Genomic DNA, 21,170 nt, shown 5'->3' on the forward strand with positions numbered 1-21,170 from the left:
AGCTTGCTGACAGGCGTCTTGGAAAGAGAGAGGCCTCTGGAATACAGAACAGGCAGCAGGGAGGGCATCTGGGGTCTGGGAAAACAGAATTGCTGAGAATTTTCCATAACAGAGAGTAGCCTTCTGCTTATTAACCAGAGCAGCAGGGAAGGGAGACGAAGGGGAGAAAATAATTAAAAGAGAGATGGTGGCAAGACTGGAGTGGCTTAAATGTCAGGCGGGCCTAATTTGCCAGGTAGAAAATTTAGCCTTGAGAAGCACCCTGGCTTCTGGCTACGTCTGGGACCGCTGCCCTCTGCAGGCCAGACTCGGATGGGCACCCGCCACCCAGCCAGCCCCAGCCAGTCTCTTCCCTGGGTCACTTTGTGGGTCATCAGCCTGGATCTATGTGCCCATCTTAAGGTGGACCAATTTCTCCCTTCCGTTTTGTCACGATAATAAGTGCTCTGGATGATTTGGGGGGTATTTTGGGTCATGCTTTAGAAAATGATTTTTACTGCTCAAACAAGGGAGAAGGCGTGTTCCCACAGCCGATGGTACCCCTTCCCGTCCTGGTCTGTGTGCGTGCAGACGTAGATGTTACCCACGGTTGCCATTATTTCCAGCAGTGACAGAAATGGTTTCTGAACATTGCCGACCATCCTCCCTGTCTTTCTGGCACCTTCCTCTGTTCCCTTGTTCCCTCGGGAGAGGTGATTGTGGCCTGTCCTGGGCACTCTCGGGGGGGACCCTTTTCTTCCCGGGCAGCTTCCCAGCCCCAGCCTTTGTCCAGGGGAAATGTGATCGTCCTGGGAAACGTCCCCCCCACCCCCCAGGCTCCCCGCCAGCGTTCAGTTATAGCCTTTCCATTCACAGCCCCTTAGGTGGATGCCAGTAAAAGAGAAAGTGAATAAAGACCATTGAAATCAGAAGGTCATCAAATAATCACGTTTGGTGTTTTCTTTCTAGCCTCAGTATCATCCCAATATTCACCCCAGCCAGCCACGGTGGCACCCTCACTCTCCAAACGTCAGGTAAGTGCCTGAGCTCACAGAGCCGCCCCTACACGAGTTCTTTTCTCTGAAAAGTTCAGCTTCTACTGAGTCATGAGTTAAAGTTCTGCATCAGCAGTCGCCGTGAAGAGTAGCCTTGTCACGGCCGAGATAAATCCTGAGCAAAGCAGAGGCAGCCAGCGAGACTCTGGATTTGCTCAAGTTACGCTTTATGACACCAAAATGAATTGGGCCAGGATTTTTGTTTTGTTTTTTTAAGTCATTCTAACCTCAGAAATTTTGAGTTTGGTTTTGTGTTAGAAATGTTACTTAAAGTGTCTAAGTAACATTTCCCTGTCCTGAGAATTCATTTATAAAAATATGACTAAAGCGTGGAGATTTTTGTTGTGGATTTTTTGGACAGAGGGTTTTTTTTTGTTGTTGTTTTTTCTGTTTTTTCAGGGGTGGGTTGAGGGCTTCTTTTTTTGTAGCAACGGATCTTTTTTTCTAAACTCAGGGGTCAGTGACCTTTTTTTCCATAAAGGGCCAGGTAGTCGGTACTTTCGGCTTTGTGGTCTCCGTCACAGCTGCCCAGCTCTGCCCTTGTAGCCAGAAAGCAGCTACGGCCAGTGCGGAAGTGCATGGGTGTGGCTGTGCGCCAATAAAACTTATTTACGGTAATAAGCGGCGAGTGGGCTGTGCCTGCTCCCCTCGGCCCTAACCCACCACGACCCTTCCCAACTACACCGGCACCTGCCTTGTGTCTGTAGTCAGGCTCGAGAGCGTTTTCATGCCAGCTTTGTCAAGGCAAACGTTCCTTTTAAGATCCGCTTTCATGGGTGTTTCTGTTTAAGAAGCTCTCTTAGAAACATGGCTGGTGAGTTCCGTGCGCACGGTTATTTCTTGGCGAGGCAGCCTTGCTCTGCGAGAAAGCGCCGAGGACGGAGTGATGGGACCAAGTCTGGTCAGAGTAGGGAGGCGGGGGCACCTGGTTCTTGACAGTTCTGACCACGTTTGGGGGGACCCTGTGGGACAACAGTGCGGTTTTAGCATAAACACGCGATACTTGTGTAACTTCCAAAGCAAGTCAGACTGGTGGAGTAATGCTTCTCGATGTTTCTGGATTGCAAAGGCAGTTTATTTTGCAGACGTGAGAAACAGAAGAGGTTTATAGAAACGCTGTTTTTAATAACCTTGTTTTGACAGAATTTTACACTCCTTGCTGCTGAGTGTATCATTAGTTTCCTTCGGAGGCATGACCCCGCCCAGCATTCCACAGGGTAATTCTGAGGAACGCTGGTACCAAGCTCCTCTCGGTGGCCCGCCTGCCTGGGAGCGTGTGAATGCAGATTCACGGGCCCCCGCACCTGCTGGATCTGAATCTCCGATGGGGCCCAGCATTTTGTGTTTTATCAGGCCCTCCAGCGAGTCAGAGAGGCGCTGTCTGAGATACCTACCCCAGGAAAAGAGATTTGTTCCAACACTTTTGGCAAATGCTGCATAAGACATTCACGGGGCACATGCACACAACAGCCTGAGACGTCCCCTAGCAAAGGCACCTTTTCCACCTTGACCTGGCTTCCCCAGACCGACCTTGCAGGGATGCTGGCCCAGCCATAGACAGAGCTTTTCTCCCCTTGGAAGCGGGTAGATGACCTGCAGCAGAAAATCCATCCATTTCCACTTGTAAGCCGTTCCCGTTCCTGTCGTTCGTGGTTTACCCCGCCCAGTCCCTTTGTGCTCATGTTGTCTCGCTCTTTTCTGAGTTTCCTTCCATCCCCTCCACTAACCATTCACTCTGCAAACGCAACAGGCCATCCTTTGAGGATGATAGGCCGCGTTGGAAAGCGCCGGCCAGTGCAGACGACAGCCATCTCGATTATGTCCACAACCAGAACCAGAAGAACTTAGGAGGCGTGCAGAGTGTGGTGTGTCGCGATAAACTCATGACTGCGCTTTGAGGGACCGGCCATCTCACTTCCATGCTCCATCCCCGTTGCATTCCATCCCGTGAAAGGTGTCTGGGTGTCGTCGCATGGCTGCGTTTGTAAAGGTGTCTGAGGGATAGTTCTGAAAGGTGTTTTCCGTGCCCGTGTAAATATTGGAAAGTAATCCCCATAGCTAGTCCTAACGTACTATTGACTGCATTCTCAATAAAATGAAGGTAGGTAAAGGCTCAGGAATCACGTTGATGTTCTGATTTTAAAATTGGAGTAAAAGTCTATGTGTATTGTATTGCTATGTACCTGATATTTCTTTGTTATTTAATGAGTGGGACCAAATAAAGCCAGGGAAACGTGGGAAGATAGCTCTGCAGAGAGTACCAGTGACATGGTGGGGATGGAGATGGCTGGGGTCCAGCCTCTGCCATTGTGTGGTCTTAGACAAGCCATTGCTCCTTCGGGGCCTCATGTTCCTCATCAGAAAAGACTGGGTTGGACTAATCGATCGTCAAGGTCCTTTCCAACTCTGAAATTCCGTGATCCATTGAAATATAATATTTCTAGGCTGAGGCTATAACATGCAAACGATCTCATAGGAAAATGGCAACATCCCCTTCTCTAACGGAGGCCACCCCATCCAGAAGCTAAATGAAGTGTACGGACTGATTACATGTTATATCATGCAGGGAGACTCTGAATTTCAGGTCCGAGGACAGTTTAGCCACTTGGAGTTTTAGAGATTTGACTAATCATAAGCTGCATAGCATCCATTTTGGTAGAATTTGCTGCTCGAGAACAAGAATAATTTTTTAACGTCTTAATGATTGGTGCTGCTAACTTGCATGATTGCAGAAGACATGATTATGGATAGAGATGCTGTCGGAATTTGTAGAACTTGAGGGTTGGGTTTTTACCCCAGACATCACTCTTTTATGACGCTGCATGCCATCTGAGACACATATGGCGTAAGATTTTAACAACGTTGTGCCAAAGCATTCTGTAGATGAGGATAGGAGGGGTGTTGCACAGTCTTTTGCTAGAACCAGAAAATTAATTTGTTGTCTTTTAGGGTAGAACTAGTACCAGTATATTTATTTTCCCCCATTTCAAGCCACGAGTCAAACATCATTTCTCTTCATAGGTAGGCCTGAGATGTTTTTCCTTAGAATTTTTGTGAAATCAGTTTCCGTGCCATTTTTATATATGTCATTGTAAATTCGGCCCATTTCAAGCCTTTAACAGCATGTCTTGACATCCCTTGAGAATTTTATTGCTGAAATCTGAAAATTTTCTTTGGTTACCACAAAACCCTCTACAGAAGGAGGGAATCGGCTGGCACACCCTGCACAGTGCGGTCTGTGTCGTAGAAACTCCCCCCCAAGGCATTTGTTTACAAGTATATTCCTGATGCTCCATATGTCCTGATGCTCCGTGTCTGTGCTGCGTCCAAATAAATGTGTTCTGAAGCTTTTAATCTTATTGATATGTTTTTACAAATGTGTTTCCCAAGAATAAAGATTATTCTTGCTCGTTGTGACTCGATCTTCATTTTGTGCTGCGCAGAAGGAACATTTGTGGGGGCGTAGGGGATGTGACTGTGCGCTCTCGGAGGTCTGACGGCAAGCGTTCCATCAGGTGGCGCGGAGCAGCTCATGCTACTGCCCTTGGGGGAGTGGCTCTCGCAGGCAGTGGCAGAGCCATGTCCTCATCGGGAGCCTGGCCCCGGTCCCTGGTGGCAGTGGGTGTGTCCTATCGCAGTCCTGTCGTGAGCGCGGGCGTGTGTCCTGGACACACAGGACAAGCTGCTGTTCCTGGGAAGTGACTTCCAGCCCTGTGTCTGTGGCCCCCTGGAGACTGTGTACTCTGTCTAATGCATCTAATAAATACCTTGTGCTTAAAGCAACGTGCGTGGGCTCAGTTGTCTGAAACCGAGAAAGTCTAACCAGTTTGCATGCTTCCGGCCTCTTCATGGTTAAGTCACGTGGACACTGTTTATTCCTCAGCTGCATGGACCTCTGTCTGCCACACTGGATGGTGGTGGTGACTCACTCAGCTTCTGGGAACTCTGTGCCCTTGGCTTCTGTGGTGTCTGATTCTCCGGCCCTGGGACTTCTTCTTCGGTCTTTGTATCTCCTGTCATCCTCTGAACTATTGCTCTTTCCCAGGAGCCCCTCCTCTGCCCACTGCTCTCCTCACTGTCACGTCTACCTGGGTTTTCTCATCCCATCGTGACTTTATGGTGCTGCCGACACTGAAACCATTCTCTATCCCTCAGACTAGACTGACATTTCAACTTGTATATTCCAAGTACACTGCAAAGTCCACGTGCCAAAACTTAACATTTCTCCTCTCTTACCAAAAGGGAAAAAAAGGCTTACCCCCGTTCTCTCTTTTTTAACCCACGGTAAGAACTTATATATCATTGGCATCTCCTCTTCCTGTCGCCACGCGTATCCAGGCAGCCCTCTCCTTGGTATTTTGTTCAGCCGCCCTCTCTCTTTGCCGCTGACCTTGATCTTTCCTCTGGCTGTGAGGTGCTCCTCCTGATCTCCCTGACTCTGATCTCTCCTGACAAGCGCGTTCTCCTCACAGCCCCCAGAGAGAGCTTTCTGAAACACCATCTGAGGGTGTCATTTCATTGCTTGACATCTGCCAGGGTTCTCCATCACCCATGGGACGAAGCCCAAGGCCTTCTCTGTGGAATCCCCCTGCTCTATCTAGCATAGTTCCCATTCCTCACCCTCCTGTTTAAGCTCCTGCAGCTCCACACTGCGTGTAGTTCCTGACATTCACCATACCCTGCTGTCACTCCCATCTGTGCCTTTGCAAACACTTCCTTCTGCCGAGAATGCTGTCACTCCCCTCCCCTTTGCCCAACTCCTGCTCATACTCACGTTTCCACCCAGCCTCGGTCTCCCAGAGATCCTGACTGCCCCCAGCTCTGCAAACTGGGTTAGTGTCTGTGCTCCATCCCACTGTCCCCACCCTCATATATATCAGTGGTGTACTTTGTATTGACACTGCCTCTGAGTCTCATCCTGGGGCCTGTACACAGCTCTTAATTAAGTCTGACTTTGTGCCACCTCCACCTTTGTTCCCCAGTGCCTGATGGGTAACTGGTGCTCCATGAATGTCTGTTCAGCAAATTAATGATTCCACATTCACTCTAAAGGAAACATCGAACCGGCGAACAGACAGTTCATATGTCATCTCTGAGCTGGTCCAAAGGTATCTGAGCAACTGTACCCAGTGTGGGGCATCACATTTTGAGTAGGACATTGACCCCCACGCATGTTCTGGCTTCAGCCTCATCATCTGAATAGCATTCACTGTGTCTGTGGTGTTCTCCTTTGAGGCATTGATGTCATGTTGAGTGTCACTGCCTGGCAGAGAACAGTCCAGCTTTGGTATCCTGGAGTCCCAGGTAGAGTGGCATTGACCTATGGTCCTATACAGGCGCCGACAACCACACGTGTGCTTTGCACTCTACATACGTCATTTCACTTGATCCCCTGACCACTCTGAGGTCGGTGGTGTCCTTTTCACACACGGGAAGCTCAGGCTTAGAGTTTAACCAAGCAGCTTGCACATGGTCCCAGAGCCAGTAGGTGGTACGTCAGATTTCTGACTCCAAAGCCTGTGTCCGCCACATCTGCTCTGACCTCTCATCATCCTGCCATTTGGGACCTCGTCAACCCCCATCTCCATGAGACTATTAGATGAATTCACTACACAGAAGTCTAGTTACTAACTAGAAAGACAGTCACCACCAGCAGCAGTCTCATCCGTACCCCTTGTATGCCATTGGACTAGTAAACGTTGTCCATCACCTTTGCCAATGAGCTAATAACCCCGTTACTCCTCTCTTCCTGTATCCCCCACCCAGATGTCTAGGAACCCTTCACACCTCCCCAACTCTCCCAGCAACCTGGTAGCCCTACTCATGCAGGCATTCATTCAACAAGGGTCCCCTTTCACAGGAACAGAGGTTGAGCGTTATTTTCTTAATGAACTACTCATTTCAGACGATCCACTGCTTTCTCCTGGAGAGCTCACAAACTACTCATTTCTTCTGGAGTATCACCCATTACCAAAACCAAGCTCAGTATTCCACACCAAGGTTTGCTTTTTGCAGTTTAGAAACTCAGGTACTTACTGGTCTTGCATCATCCATTATTTTTCTGAGATCCCTCAGAATATCTCACAGTGAACTGACAGTGTTGTCAAATGGATGTAATTCGTATGGACTGGAAGTCTTGAAGTCATACCAGGTAATTAGCTTGGCCTTCAAAACTCTCTTGCCTGTTTCGTTTCTTGGTCTACCATTTCCGCTGAAAATGATTTTCATTAAAGTGAAGACGAAGGAATAAGGACATCGCAGGAGTCCTTCGTTTTTCTTGCCTGTTAATATCACGCCATCTTTCCAGGTCAATGAGTCCAGCCTCCTGGGTCCTGCTCTGAACACAGCTAATAGATCGTTTTTGTCGCCCTTGACTTTCCAGCTTTTAAAGGGCCCTTTAAGATCTGAGCTCATCAGAGAACTCCCTGAGCAGCTGTATTGATTCCTTTGGGATCAATATTTCCCAAACTTAGCTCTGACTTAATTGCCCAAATCTTCCAAAATTAACCAGGTGAATACCTTAAATAGAGCTAGGATGATTTGGCTTCTGCCATTTTGGTACAGAAGGCAACAGACAGATGCCAAGACAAGGCACAAGGGGGCAGAGATAGAGAAAAAGCAAACGGCTGCCAACAGCAGGAGAGACCCTTTGTAGAGGAAAGGCGGCACATTTTCAGAATCCCCTCGGTATCTCCAAGGTGAAACAAATCTGAAATCAGCATTCAGCTGAGCCTCAGCAAAAGAAGAAGTCCTCAGTAATTCTGCAAATAGGTCCATTTACCCCCAAATTGGGGAACCAACACATCGTTTGGACAGCTTACTAAAAATTGAGTGGTCGGGGTGAGACCTAAGAACCTCCATTGTAACAGTCATCCCAGGAGAGTCAGATGGGCGGGGCAGGGCCTCACTTTGGAAAAGCACAGTTTCCTATCTGGTTAGGTTTGCCCTTTTTTAATGGCTCGATTTTTAACTAAATAGAGGCCAACTTTTTTTTTTAAGCAGGCATGATGTTTAAAAGTAAATGGATGGCTGTCACAGTTCTCAGATGTTCGTGGTGGGTTGACATGAGAGATGTGACATTGAGTCTCATCCCAGGAATATAGTTAATGTTGAATCCTGAGATGGCTTTGCATTGCTGAGGCAAATCAGTTTGGCTTCCACCTCTTGTCATTTTCCTACAAAAGGCATGAAGGTTCCTGCTGCAGTCCCTCCTTTCCCTCTTCCCTTCACATGCTGCAACCGTCTGGACTACATCAAGCTTTCTGCCCTGATCCCTGACCAAGTCTTCTGTTTTCCTGCCACATCACATCTTTTGAAAAGAGACAAACTTACATTTGAATTATTGTTTTTAACAAGGTAGGAAAGTTCATGTATATCCTCTATCAGTTTTGAAATATAGGCCACATAGGACAATCAATATGCCATGAAAGCATACTTTTTCATTTAAATTATAATTTTTGTATAAAAGGTAAGATTCATCTGGGATTGTTCTGAATAAAACAAATATAATTTTTAAAAAGTAAATGGGCATCTTCACAAGCAGCTGGATCTTTCTGCTCAGTATGGTTTTGCACATCTTCAGGTTCACGGTGAAGCAGAAGAATATAAGAATTCTAGTGGTTCTCTTATGGCTTTAATTTCATTATAACCTCCCTCCCCCAAGTCTGCCTAACCAAGTCTATGTCACTGTTCTGCTCTCCTCCGGATGCAAGGGGATAGGGACCTTCAAATGATGGAGAAGGTTGTGCATGGGCACACCCCAGTCTACCAACCCAGGGCAGGATTCAGGCCCATGTGGGAAACAGGTGGAAGTTTGCAGAAGCAAAATGATAGCACATTGCAAGCTGATGAGAGGACTGTGGACTCCAGTGTGGAGGTCTGGTTTTGTTCTCTGACAAGTGAAGTATGGACCCTTGAGCATCTCACATGGTTTGAATCCCAACTGTGCACTCGGCCAGTTTCTTCTTCCCCTCATTTTCCTCATCTAAAAGGGACTTGAGCTAAGCTGGCTTGACTCAGTAGTTGAGCATCAACCTCTGAACCCGGAAGTCACAGTTCAATTCCTGGTCAGAGCACATGCCCAGGTTATGGGCTAGATCCCCAGTGTGGGTGGGGTGTGGCAGGAGGCAGCCGATCAATGATTCTCATCATCAGTGTTTCTATCTCTCTCTCCCTCTCCCTTCCTTTCTGAAATCAATAAAAATATGTTTAAAAATAAATAAATGGGAATTTAACAATATCTATTTAGGGGAATTCAATGACATGTGTATGTGTGGTGCTTTGCACAATGGTTGATACTACCTGACAGCAATTTTTAGTGGGCTTTTTTTAATTTTTATTTTTATTTTTTTTAGATTTAAGGCCTTAGCAGTCCATGTGGTAAGAAATAGGACAAGGAGACTCAAAGTAGCTCAAGGAATGGTATCTCCCCTGGGTGGATAGGTTGCGATGTACAGTTTAATTTTAGCAATGGATGGGGGTGCTTGGTTCCAAAGGAAAGAGATGGAAGAGGGTTAACACAATACATAAAAACATGTCTCTGAAACGCTAACAAGCTCGGAGCAGAAACACCATGGGGGTCTTTTGAGAGGGGATTAAAAGCAATGGAAGTGGTATTTCCGTCCGAGAATTCCAGGCAGCGTGCGGACAGTGCTTTCCCACCTGCACAAGGCAGGATCGGCGGGGGGCGGGCCCTGGTGAGACCACTGAGAATCCGTTCTGCGGGCACAATTGGGACTCAGAAGTTTGGGGAATTGCAACGAAGCGTCCGCTCGGTTCCCGACCTGCCCGACTTCGGACTTCACCTTATACAAAACGGAGGAACCGGGTAGCTATTTGGAGACTAAATAGAAAGTGCTAATGGGAACTGCTGTGCTTTTTAACTTTTTTTAGTAGGTAATACAGACAGTGGTAAAAATTCAAGCAAAGACACCTGAAAGTTACTTTTCCTCTCCACCCTCTTATTCCCTGGTTCCCTAGCTCTTCCCAGAGTCAGCCTTTATTTTTGTCAATCAAAGCAATTCTGGGTAGAAAGCACATGTGTTTATTTAACCAATCAATATTGATGGGCATTTAGGCCTCCTCGAGTCTCTAAAATTAAGATTTTGCTGCCATCCTTGTACATTCTGTTTTATGCACTTGAACAAATCTCTCTGTAGACTAAATTCCCTACAGGTAGAGACTTGGGTCAAAAGGTTTGTGCATATTTAACTTGGATATTGTCTAATGAAATTTCCCTCCAAAGACATTCTCCCTGATTATGCCGCCCCCACCCCAGCGATTTGACAGGGCTTCTGGGACCCCGCAGCAAGCAAGCTCCTAGCCTTAGCTGACTTTTTGAACCTTTGTTAGTCTGATGGGTAAAAACCACATTAATCGCATTTCTCTACAAGCAAGGTTGTACACCCCCTTCCTCTTCTTGAAGGCCATTGGTTGCTTGTTTTCTCTGAACTATCTAGAACCTTTATCCTTGAGTCCTGCTCTTTCGTAAAGATCAGGCTGACAAAGTGGAATTAATGATGTCATCTTAGCCTTTTTAACAGTGAAGAAAGGGAAGGCTAGGAAAAGTTGATATTTATGAAACATTTTTCTTTTTTATTTCAGAGAGGAAGGGAGAGGGAGAGAGACATAGAAACATTAATGATGAGCCCTAGCTGGCTTTGCTCAGTAGATAGAGCATCGGCCTGCGGACTGAAGGATCCCAGGTTCGATTACAGCCAAAGGCACATGCCTGGGTTGCGGCTTGATCCCCAGTAGGGGGCATGCAGGAGGCAGCCAATCAATGATTTTCTCTCATCATTGAATTTTCTCTCCCTCTCCCTTTCTCTCTGAAATCAATAAAAAAAAAAAAAACTTTTTTTTTTAAAGAAACATCAATGATGGGAGATAATCATTGATTGGCTGCCTCCTGCATGCTCCCTACTGGGGACCAAGCCTGCATCCTAGGCATGTGCCCTTGACTAGAATTGAATCCAGGACCCTTCAGTCTGTAGGCCGGCGCTCTATCCACTGAGCCAAACCAGCTAGGGCTACCAGACGTTTTTTGAAAGCAGCTGTCCGGAAGTTTAGGTAGCCATCAGTGGGATACCAGGCCGTGGAAATAGAAAGTGGGCAGCATCAAAATAGCCAGGATGAAGGAATTGATTTCTAACATCTGATTCCTTTTCTTTTGGGGGCTTATTGAGAACTTTCCACTCAGACTTCTTAAATACCCACCTCAACATTGTGAATTTCCCTGGTGCATTTGACCAGGGAAGGACGAATTTACTTTTAGGTACAATTAAAATTCTAATATATCGGATATAAAAGCACAGCCACATCCCAAGACTCAGCAGTGGCATTATTGGAGGAAAAGCTGCAGAAGTTAAAACACCAGAAGGGCTGTCGTCTCGACAATCCACTAAAAAGGGGGTTAGGATAATTAGAGGAACATCCCGTAGGCATGTTGTAAGGAACCCGCAGAAACCTACCTAATCATCCCCAACTGAATGGGAATGGCTTCAGCATCCACTTTCTGCAGCTGAGACCTCCGGAGCAAGAGGTGTTGCTGTGCCTACGGCCCCACCAGCACCATCCGGGGCTGCGTAATGGACCTTGTACCTATATTAAAGGCAATTAAACAAGCCCTTAAAATACAGCTTCAGAGGCTTGCGGGATGGTTATAATGGAAGCTTCTGAAAAACCTACCCAAACTGGGGAGCAGAGAGGGAGCCTTTGAGGAGATTTTCAAGCATTCATGAAAGCCAAAATAGATTATCCCTCTGGCTCACCTCAAAAACACGAACCCAGCGTTCAGCTCCCGCTCCTGCTCACACTGGTATCTTGTGCCATTAGAATGTCTAAAACCTGCCCTTCACAGAGCATGCAATGTATACATTGAACCTGAGCATCTTTCTGGAATGAATGATACTTCCGTTCATTTGGGTGAGTTAGGTAGTGTCTGCAGGGTGGAAGAATAACACTCATCTGGTGCCCGAGTCTACAGTAGCTCTTTCAAAATGCAAGGGATGATAAAGGACTGGCTCTTGAAACATTATTTTACACACTAGCAGCTGCACTTGATGGAAATGATGACTTTTTCTCCCTGTTCCTTGAGGGCTCCCGTATGATACTGTGTGGGGGGATGCATTTCATATGATACTGTGTGGGGATGCATTTAAAGCAGTGGCTAGAGGCAAGTTAATGCTGCTAACTTGGGGGGGAAATCTTCATTTAAGGCACAGAGTGGGCACTGGGATGCAAAAATTAGAACCCCTCCCCCAAATCTGCAATAAATCAAGAAGGGAAAGCACCGTTAGGTTAATTGGAAGTGAATGCCGTAAAGGAAAACAACTATATTTGTGTCCGTATTTTTTTCAAGGCAGAAAACAGTGAATAAAATCTTAGTCATAAGCCTCAGGGCAAAAATGAACTCATAAAATATTTATTCTTTGTACTCGGATGCTGAAATTCATCTGGAATGGTGAAAACCCTAGATCTCACCACGAACTTGGAGAGCCCTTCCCCGTGGCTTCCCAGTGCCTCGAGCACAATCAGGAAGCGCCTGTGGCAATGAGCAAGAATGAGATTGAGGTAAAATGGGTTTTCCAGCAGCAAGTGTTCAAGGCCTGCTATCTGTTGACGGCCATTCATTGAAACCATGGGATACAGTTTCGCCCAAGGAAAATTCCGGACTCCAAGATGGAGGTGCACTTCCTGTCTGGCTCACGCAGGACACTCAGTTACCACGGAACCCTAAAGGCTCCCGTGGCTCCGTAAGATGTGACACATTTTACTCTGCAGTTTTGCAAAGACGAGAATGTAACGGGAAGGCAACCTGGGGGGTTGGAGAGCAAGGTGAAGCGTTTATGAGTAGACACTTGCTAAGTTAGCCTGGGAGAATTAAAATTGAATGCATGAGGACAGTCATTCAATAAATATGTACTCTGCATCTACACTGTGCCAGTACCGTAACCGGCCCAGGGATAGACGCTGAGAAGAGGCCTCCCTGGCCCCAGGTAGCAATTCAGACATCACCTGTGTGAACACCAGACTTAGTGCCGAGTTCCATGCTAGGAAAATGTCTTCAAAGAAGTACAAATGGGAAAAGTTCTCTTTTGCCAATTAGTAGTCTATAGAAAGACATCTAAACCATGCCCTAAAAATGTCATTTTGACCTTTTCAGACAGGAGAAAAAGGTAGGGCATCTTTCCTCTCTAGTTGCTCTTTTAAAAAAATAAATAAATAGAACCACTAAGTTGCTGTAAGAAATCATCCCTAATTAATAGACCTAACATGTGTAATGTGTCATATTCCTAAGATGCTTACACAATTTTCTTCTCAAACGCATTATGGAAAAAGTACGGCTTTCAAATATACTTTCTGCTTGCTGCCACTGAATTTAATAAGAGCTTGTAGCAATATGTTGGTCTAATGGTCCATTCTGTTTAGTCTCCACTAAATAAAAATTGAAATAAGTGACAGGTGTCCTGGAAACCATACCGAGCAAATGCACCTTGCCCTTGCTCTCAGCAGGACATGGCAGAGATCAAATTATTTCATTGAGCTGTAGTTCCTGGCATATAAATGCTTAATAAATGTTTGCCCAAATATGCAGTGTCTGGGGCCCAGATAAGTGAAACGAGTCACCTCGGGTCACATAGCTAAGTGGCAGTAAAACCACAGCTAAGTGCCAAGCAGCGTTCTTTTCACGTCATGATACTGCTGCTTCTGTCCACGTGGCAATACAGTGCCTCTTAGCGCTTGCGAGAGCACAGGGCTCTAGAGTCAGGTTTCATAGGTTCAAATCCCACGTCTGCCATTTACTAGCTGTATTCTCACCTGAGGATATGCTTATTGATTTTTTTAGAGAGAGGAAGGGGGAAAGAGAAAGACCAGGGATTGACCCTGCAACCTAGGAATGCACCCTGACTGGGAATCGAACCTGCAACCTTTTGGTGCAGGGGATGACGCTCCAACCAACTGAGCCACCCAGCCAGGGATCTCCTTCCTTTCTGTTATTGTAAAATAAAGAAAACAATACCTGTCCCTTCTTCAAATGATTGTTGGGAGGTTAAATGCATTCATAGATGACACAGTGCTGGGCACTTCAAAAAAAACTGAGCGTTGGGTGTTTTTCTCTGTGAGTGTTTGGAGAGCATGATTACTGCGCTAGTGTTCAGTGGGGGGAGGGGGAGGGGGAGTGGTGCTGGCTGACACCACCTGCTGTAAAAACACGGTGTTTGCGCAGATCCTGCTGAGCGTCCCGGTTGGAGGGCCACAGTTCCAGGCTAATGGGCTGCAGTGTGGGCGAGTGGCGGTGCTTCCGAACGTTTCCTCGTCCTTGGCACACAGAACATGACGTATTTGTGTAGCAGCCGAGTAAGCAGACGAGGCTGCTTGAGGCTCCGGGCTCCCTGGTTCTGTCCACTTGCCTGAGGACCGAAAGAATAAATGGTTCCACCCGCCTGTCACCCTTCTGAGGCCCGTCCATGGGAAGCAGCTCTACCGAGGTCTTTGTCAGCATCTCCCTGCTGCTTTAGTTCTCACTAGGCATACGGAGTCGTCCCCACTGTGGGCTCCAAGTAACGAGGAGCCGGTGTGCCCCCAGCAGGCTCCTCTGGAAGGTGCTGGGGGCACGTGTGCGGCTGTGCGGGCTGTTCCTGCCTCCCGGGACCCTGCTGTGAAGCTGGCAGGTGCCGCGAGCAGGTGAAAGGGTCGCCCTGCACACAGTGAGTGTGCAGTAAGCCATCCCAAGAAGATGCCAGTAATCACCTCACCAGCTGCATGTTCCCAGGCAGAAAACTGAAGCTCAGAGCGACTGTCCATGGTTCCTCCCAAGGCTGGGGTAGAACTAAGACGGGAACCCAGGTGTTTCACCAACAAGTCGGTGTGCTTCTTGCTGCCTGCTTTGTGGCCTCCATGGGGAGGGTGGACATCATTGGAGAAGGGAGGCTGGTCTGTGACTCCCTCCCCCACCCAGAAGCCAAAGTCACCCCTTCTTCCACATTCTTCCACACATGCGCACAATGTGAGACCGTCCTGAGCAAGGCCTCCAGGAGCAGCCAGGGTGGGTCAGAGGGAGGAGAGGCGAGGAGGGCTGTTAGGAATCTGTGTTTGAGGCAGTCTACGTGGGAGATGACACAGGCTTCCATAAGGCAATATTGGGAAGAAGCGAGAGGAACCATTGGAATTAAAAGATGGCACAGCAGTAACATCAACAGGTGCTGTCTGCACGGTGAGGCTGATGGGGAGGAAGGGAGAGGGGACTCCAAGACTTCCAGTTTGTCATTATGATCGTGTTATACGACAGTTGACAAATTGTGTTTTTTTTTATCCTTGCTTTTCATGTCTTCCTTCCTGTTTAGAGAACATCTTTTTTAACAGAAATTATTTCATTTCAAAGTTGAGAATTTTGCTAAGGTTGAAGGTCTCCGATGTATACAAATTCCCACTTTCTGCTTTTTCTTGGAGAGCAACGTTGCCCTTCTGTCCTGTTCCACAATAACCCTGTGGATCTGTTGAACTGCTTTCTATTGTTTTTCTCCTGCTTTGAGAACTTCTTTTAAAGTACGCACAGGAACATGAAGGCGTTTTGCTTCTCTAAATACTGACTTTGACACCCTCCACAGCTACCCGCTCCCTTCCCCAGGGCTCAGCAGCTCGGACCGGCTACCCTTCGGCATCGAGGAGAACGGGGGCACGCCATTCACTACCAAAGCTTCGGGGAGGCACCACCACCACCACCACCACCAGCACCAGCACCAGCACCAGCACCACGCAAACTATGGCCTCTCGCTGACCCTGGAGAACAAGGAGGGGCCTTTGAGGTCCCCAAACTCCAGCAGTAAATCCCTTACAAGTGAGTAGGGGTCGGGGACCGGGGTGGGGTAGTGGGAGGGATGCTACAGGGCATGGTTGGCTTCCATGCATCCTCAACACAGACCCTGCAGTTGCAGCGTGGAACGGTGGTAAGGTCAGCACTGGGTTACTGGGTCTGGGCCTTGAGCAATTAGGTAGGAGCAAGGTAGGGAGTATGGTTTACCAGGAAGCTGATTTCATTACAAGGTAACAGTCCTCTCTCCTCCTGCTCATTCCTTAGCCCATCTCTGCTTCATCCGTCTCTAGCACAGGCTCAAGGCGACAGAAAGAGAAAGAGAGGAGTGAGGCGGCTAGAATCTCTGCTTTCCTAATTTCAGGAAAACCCATTCTAGCCCCTTTCTGACATCCCTCTTCTGAGAGCAAGGTGACCTCAGATCCCAGGGAGAGAAGTTACGGAAATGGAGAGTAAGCCATTAGAAACATTTTTAGCAATTTAAAGGTGATTTTATAGCTGTTAAAGGTTTAAAAATGTGGGCTTGGGTTTTGTATGTCTATTATTTTATTTTTCTAGAATTCACTTCTATTATATTTTATCTAAGAATTGGTCTGTGACATCCAGGGGGGGAAGAACTGATTCTTTATCATATACGGTTTGAAAAAGCAGTGAGGAAGAGGCAAGAGGCAGCAATTCCCAGGCTCACTATTGAGCCAAATCTCCTCTTGGATCCCTGGTTTTCTCAGCTGTGAAATGGGGTAGAGGGTGTCCACATGGATGGCCAAGGAACCTTCCAGGGCTGACATTTTGGGAGTCTGTGAGCTGGTGAAAAGAAAGAGCCATTGCGCCTTCACTCGTTGGCCACAGGGAACAGTTCCCGGTTGGCTAAGCCGGGAATGGGAACTCATCATTCCCTTGGTGTTGAAGACTCAGAACTCCCTCCCATTATCACTATCCACACAGCCCTTGCCCTAGGCCATGGCATCTTTTTGTATCTGGATAATTGTTACAGCCCCTTCAAGGGCACCCCCTCTAATGCACCCCCTCTCCAGGTTGTAGCTGCCGAAGCAGGAGCTCTCACCAGGTAGCTCTGACCAAATGCCTAAGACGGTCCCACGGTTCCTCCCTGTCCTGCAATAAAGCCCATACATCTAAGCATGGCCACACACAGACCTTCACAGCCTGGCCCCTGCCGAGGTCTCCAGCCTTCCCTCCACTCACTACGCTCCAGCCACTACTCAGCTCTCACCACGCATTGTGCTGTTTCCCAAGTCAGGCCTTTGCACCTGCTTTCCTCTGCCTGTTGAACTCCTACACATCCCTCAGGAACTGGCTCAGATGTCATCAGTGACATCTAACACCCCTCCCTGATTCCTACCTGTGGAGTACCTTCTCTCTCACTCCTGGAGCAATTAAACAAGCCTTTTATTACTCTCATTTGGAGTTGTCTGCACATGCATCTGCCTCATTCATCTCTCTGTTCCAGCTCCCCAGACCTAAATGGCAGAGAATACTTGGCACAAGTTTTAGTGTGTAATGAATATCACATATGTAACGTCATGTGTTAATGGGTAAATACTAGCTAGTGGGAGGGGTGGTGGAACTAATCCAAAGTAGTAGAGAAATAAAAATCAATGAATTTGACTTTAGAATCATAACCTAGTTTTTAAGGGCACATTCATATAGGCCTGTTAGCTTGAGCACTAATCTTTCCAATTTGCATAGTGCTTTACCATTAATAAAGCATTTGTACATGCAGGACCTCATTTCATATTTGCAACAATTTTGAAAGGTAAATAATTTTATTTTCAATGTAAAATGGCACAAAAGCTCAGAGAGGTCAAGTGATTCACCCAGGCCACCCAGCTCATATATGAGGGAGTTAGGCCTTGAAACCTTGACCTTAGATGTTCTCACACCCCGTCAACTAGTTGTATTCAAGGGATGCAAGCTGCCAGAGGAGGAGGCAGGCAGAAAAGGTGCTGGCAGTGGGGCTCTGGAAACATCTTTTACCGTCTAGCTTTTCCTCATTCGTTCCCTTTGGTCTCTTATAGAACTGACTCCAGGAGCACCTGCCCTGTTCAATGAGGCGGCCACACATCTAAAGAAGCTGGAACTGGACACTGTGAAGGCTCCTGGACCCTGGCCTGCTCTGCACATCAACATCAATAAGGTACCGAGGACCAGAACCAGGCAATGAGCGTGGACCTGGGGCTCACGTCAGACCTCTGATGATTACCCTGGCTGCCTCCTAGACCCGGTGCCTTTGGCTTGAAGGGGTTTCTCCTCGGGCTTTCCTGATGTTTCTGCTCAGCGTGTCTGAGGAGCAAATATTCACTTACATCCTTTTTGGGTGACTTACCGAGCGAGGCATTGCCCTCAGTGCTGAGGCCAACAGACTGGATCTATTAGTGGTCTCTCCCTCCTTCTAACAGAAGGATCTGCAAGCGAAGGGTCCTCACTCTGCTCTTCCCATTTTTACCCCTCTGTATTAGTCTGCTCATGCTGCTATAACAAAACACCATAGACCAGGTGCCTTAAACAACAGACATTTATTTCTCACAGTTCTGGAGGCTGGGATTAGGGAGTCCAAGATTGAGGCACTGGCTGATTTGTTTCCTGGTGAGGGCTCTCTTCCTGGTTTGCAGAAGGTCACTTTCTTGCTGTGTTCCCATTTGCCAGAAAAAAATGATCTTTTTCTCTTCCTCTTCTTGTAAAGCCACTCATCCCATCATGAAGTCCTCACCTCATGACCTCATCTAAATCTAATTACTTCCCAAACGACTCATCTCCAAATACCATCACATTAGGGGTCAGGGCTTCAACATATGAATTTTTTTTTGAGGGGGGAAACACAGTTTGGCCCATGCCATTTCCTCTCTCTCTCTCTTCAACTGTGCCTGGCACATAGTAGATAATCAGTAACTATTTGCTGATGGAAGGAAGGGGAGGCTTGAAGGAGGGAGGGAGGGAGGGAGGGAGGCAGGGAGGGACAGGGCAGAAGCCAAGTTCTCTTTTGGTTAGATCTGTTCTTATCCAACTGCACAGCCTCGTAAAAATCTAATTTTATGTTAGAACTATAGACTGTCAGGGCTGGATTTGATCTATTATTTAGTTCAACCTTCTCAACATCAAACCAGAGGGAGGGAAATTACTTTCTCAAGGTCACACAGCAGGGGCTGAATCTATGCACCCCGATGCCTGATCCATTGCCCTTTGTACTCCGATATGGTTCTTTCTTTTCTTCCCCAGGTTTCTCAGTTTCAGGCCTTATGGCATTTGGGGCTATTATTTCTTTGTTGAGAGGGGCTGTCCTGTGTATTGTAGGAGATTGCAGGCCTGGCCTCGACCCACCAGATGCAGTACCACCCCCGTCCAGGTGTTGAAACTAAATTGTCTCCAGACTTTGCCAATGGTATCTTGAAAGGTCACATCGCTCCCAGTTGAGAGCTGCTTTTGTCAGAATATTTTACTCTTTTAAAGTCCCCAAAGGAATAGTCTTTGTCACTCCTGGGTCACTTCTTCCACTCTAATGCTTAGCTTTGCTCTTTTATAAGAAGGAATTTGGAAGACCTGACTTGGGAAGCGCCCCTTTGCTGGTGAGCATGGGAAGGTTATACCTCCTGTCTGGGCTGTTCTTCCACCCTAGCCAGCCCTCCAGTCTACAGTAGACTTCAGAGCTTCTCAGAAGACCCTCACTCCCTTGCACTCCTCCTCCCCCCACAGGGCAGCCTGAAGTCCTTCTGTTCCTTAATGGTATCCCAACCTCAAGGCCCCCCTCATCCACTTTTCTGTTTTTAAAATATATTTTTATTGCTTTCAGAGAGGAAGGGAGAGGGAGAGAGAGATAGAAGCATCAATGAGAGAGAAGCATTGATTGGCCTGACTGGGAATCAAACAGTGACCTCCTGGTTCATAGGTCGATGCTCAACTGGCTGGGCCACTTTTCTTTTGTACTACGCTCCCTGTTGGCTAGCTGGAGAGAATTCCTCCTGCGGGATGACACTCATTCATTCAAGCAACAATTCTTTATCGAGCAGGCCCATACCAGGTGCTGGGGAGTCAATCCAGTGCATCATGTGCCCTCTAGACTTGTCCTTCTCTGTCTCTTGGTTTTCAACTTTTCTGATGTACTGTACACATTAAATGTTTTCACCGGGGTTTACCCAGAGTTTGACAGAACCCAAACATGTTTTGTGAGGAAGTATAGCATGTAATATCAAGGAACTCAGAAGCGGTATGTAACTTGTCATCATCATGAGTGTTTGGTGGGAAATGGACAACAGTGGCTTGCTCTGGGTTAAGGCAAAGCTGAGACAGCTGTGACTTAAGTTTTTCCCTGAAGCTCAAACTATATATAATGCCTCTCTTTTCTCTCCCACTTGAAGAAATACCTCAGTAAGCAGGCAGGCTAGGATGATGTCAGATAACCTTGACTTTGTCCTATCACATAAGCAAAGTATATTGTTATTCCACACTATGATTTTTATCATTAATAAAGCATTCCTCGCAACAGACCTTACAACTTATATGATACCACAATTGGGACCAGTGGCTTTGATGACTCTTAAAGTTTTTTCCAGCCTCAATGATCAAGAATCTACTGATTCTTCTAAGGTTTGGAGAAGTACCTGTTCTTGATTTAATGATGAGAAGACATTTTCATTGCTCAGTTCCAAAGTAGTACCTAAATTATCATAAGAAATTAAATCTCATGAGATTTCAAATGTGTGAACAATTCGTGTCAATAATTTAAAAATGCACCTGATCATTTATCTCCATTGCCATCCCAAACAGATGGACCTTTTCTAATGACCAAGTCCAAGTGTCATTCCTCTGTATGTTTTGAAGTCTGTATTTCTATATCAAACAATAAATCATCTGTCCACAGTTCAAATTGAATGTAAAATACAAACTCTGATCATGCAGAAGAGAAAGCACAAGATTCTCGGAGCCATCTTCCAGGCTGGGATATGGTCCTATTGCAATCCAGATGCTTATCCCCCCTGAAGATGCCTTTTATGCAAACATGTTCACATAATGATACTCGAATTTTCCAAAATTTATATTGGCCTCCGTCTGAGTCAAATCAGAGAGCTGAACAGTAGCTCTTGCTTTGTCCAGATCAAACAGGAACAAGCCAGCTTGAATTTTATGTCTAAAAAGAATTACTAAATTCAAGGGGGGAAAAATCAATGCTGGATCCTCATTCTTTTCTTATTTTAGCAGCATTCAATTTTTTTTAAGTAGGTCTTCGGTCACGACTTTGAGTATAACTATGTCCCCTTAAGCAATTGTCAAAAACCTCAAATGGGCTTTGGAACCAATTTAATTTCTGTTTC

The 21,170-nt window shown here is 46.7% G+C and overlaps 1 protein-coding gene across 6 annotated transcripts in view; it reads left to right on the plus strand.

The window, feature by feature from the left end:
• Positions 1-21,170, plus strand: part of EPB41L4B (erythrocyte membrane protein band 4.1 like 4B) — a 115,753-nt gene that overhangs the window by 63,113 nt on the left and 31,470 nt on the right. For 5 of the 6 annotated variants that reach the window (XM_070430946.1, XM_070430942.1, XM_070430947.1 and 2 more), the window contains exons 15-17: positions 949-1,013; positions 15,644-15,873; positions 17,883-18,001. In XM_070430946.1, coding sequence (XP_070287047.1) covers positions 949-1,013; positions 15,644-15,873; positions 17,883-18,001 — 414 coding nt within the window. Of the gene's footprint in view, positions 1-948; positions 1,014-2,784; positions 4,452-15,643; positions 15,874-17,882; positions 18,002-21,170 lie in introns of those variants that run through there. The other variant, XM_070430948.1, reaches the window with a different exon arrangement.

The sequence above is a fragment of the Myotis yumanensis genome, unplaced genomic scaffold (assembly GCF_028538775.1).
Source record: "Myotis yumanensis isolate MYYU_CA2020_CCGP unplaced genomic scaffold, mMyoYum1.0.hap1 SCAF_12, whole genome shotgun sequence".
Taxonomy (NCBI): Eukaryota; Metazoa; Chordata; class Mammalia; order Chiroptera; family Vespertilionidae; genus Myotis; species Myotis yumanensis.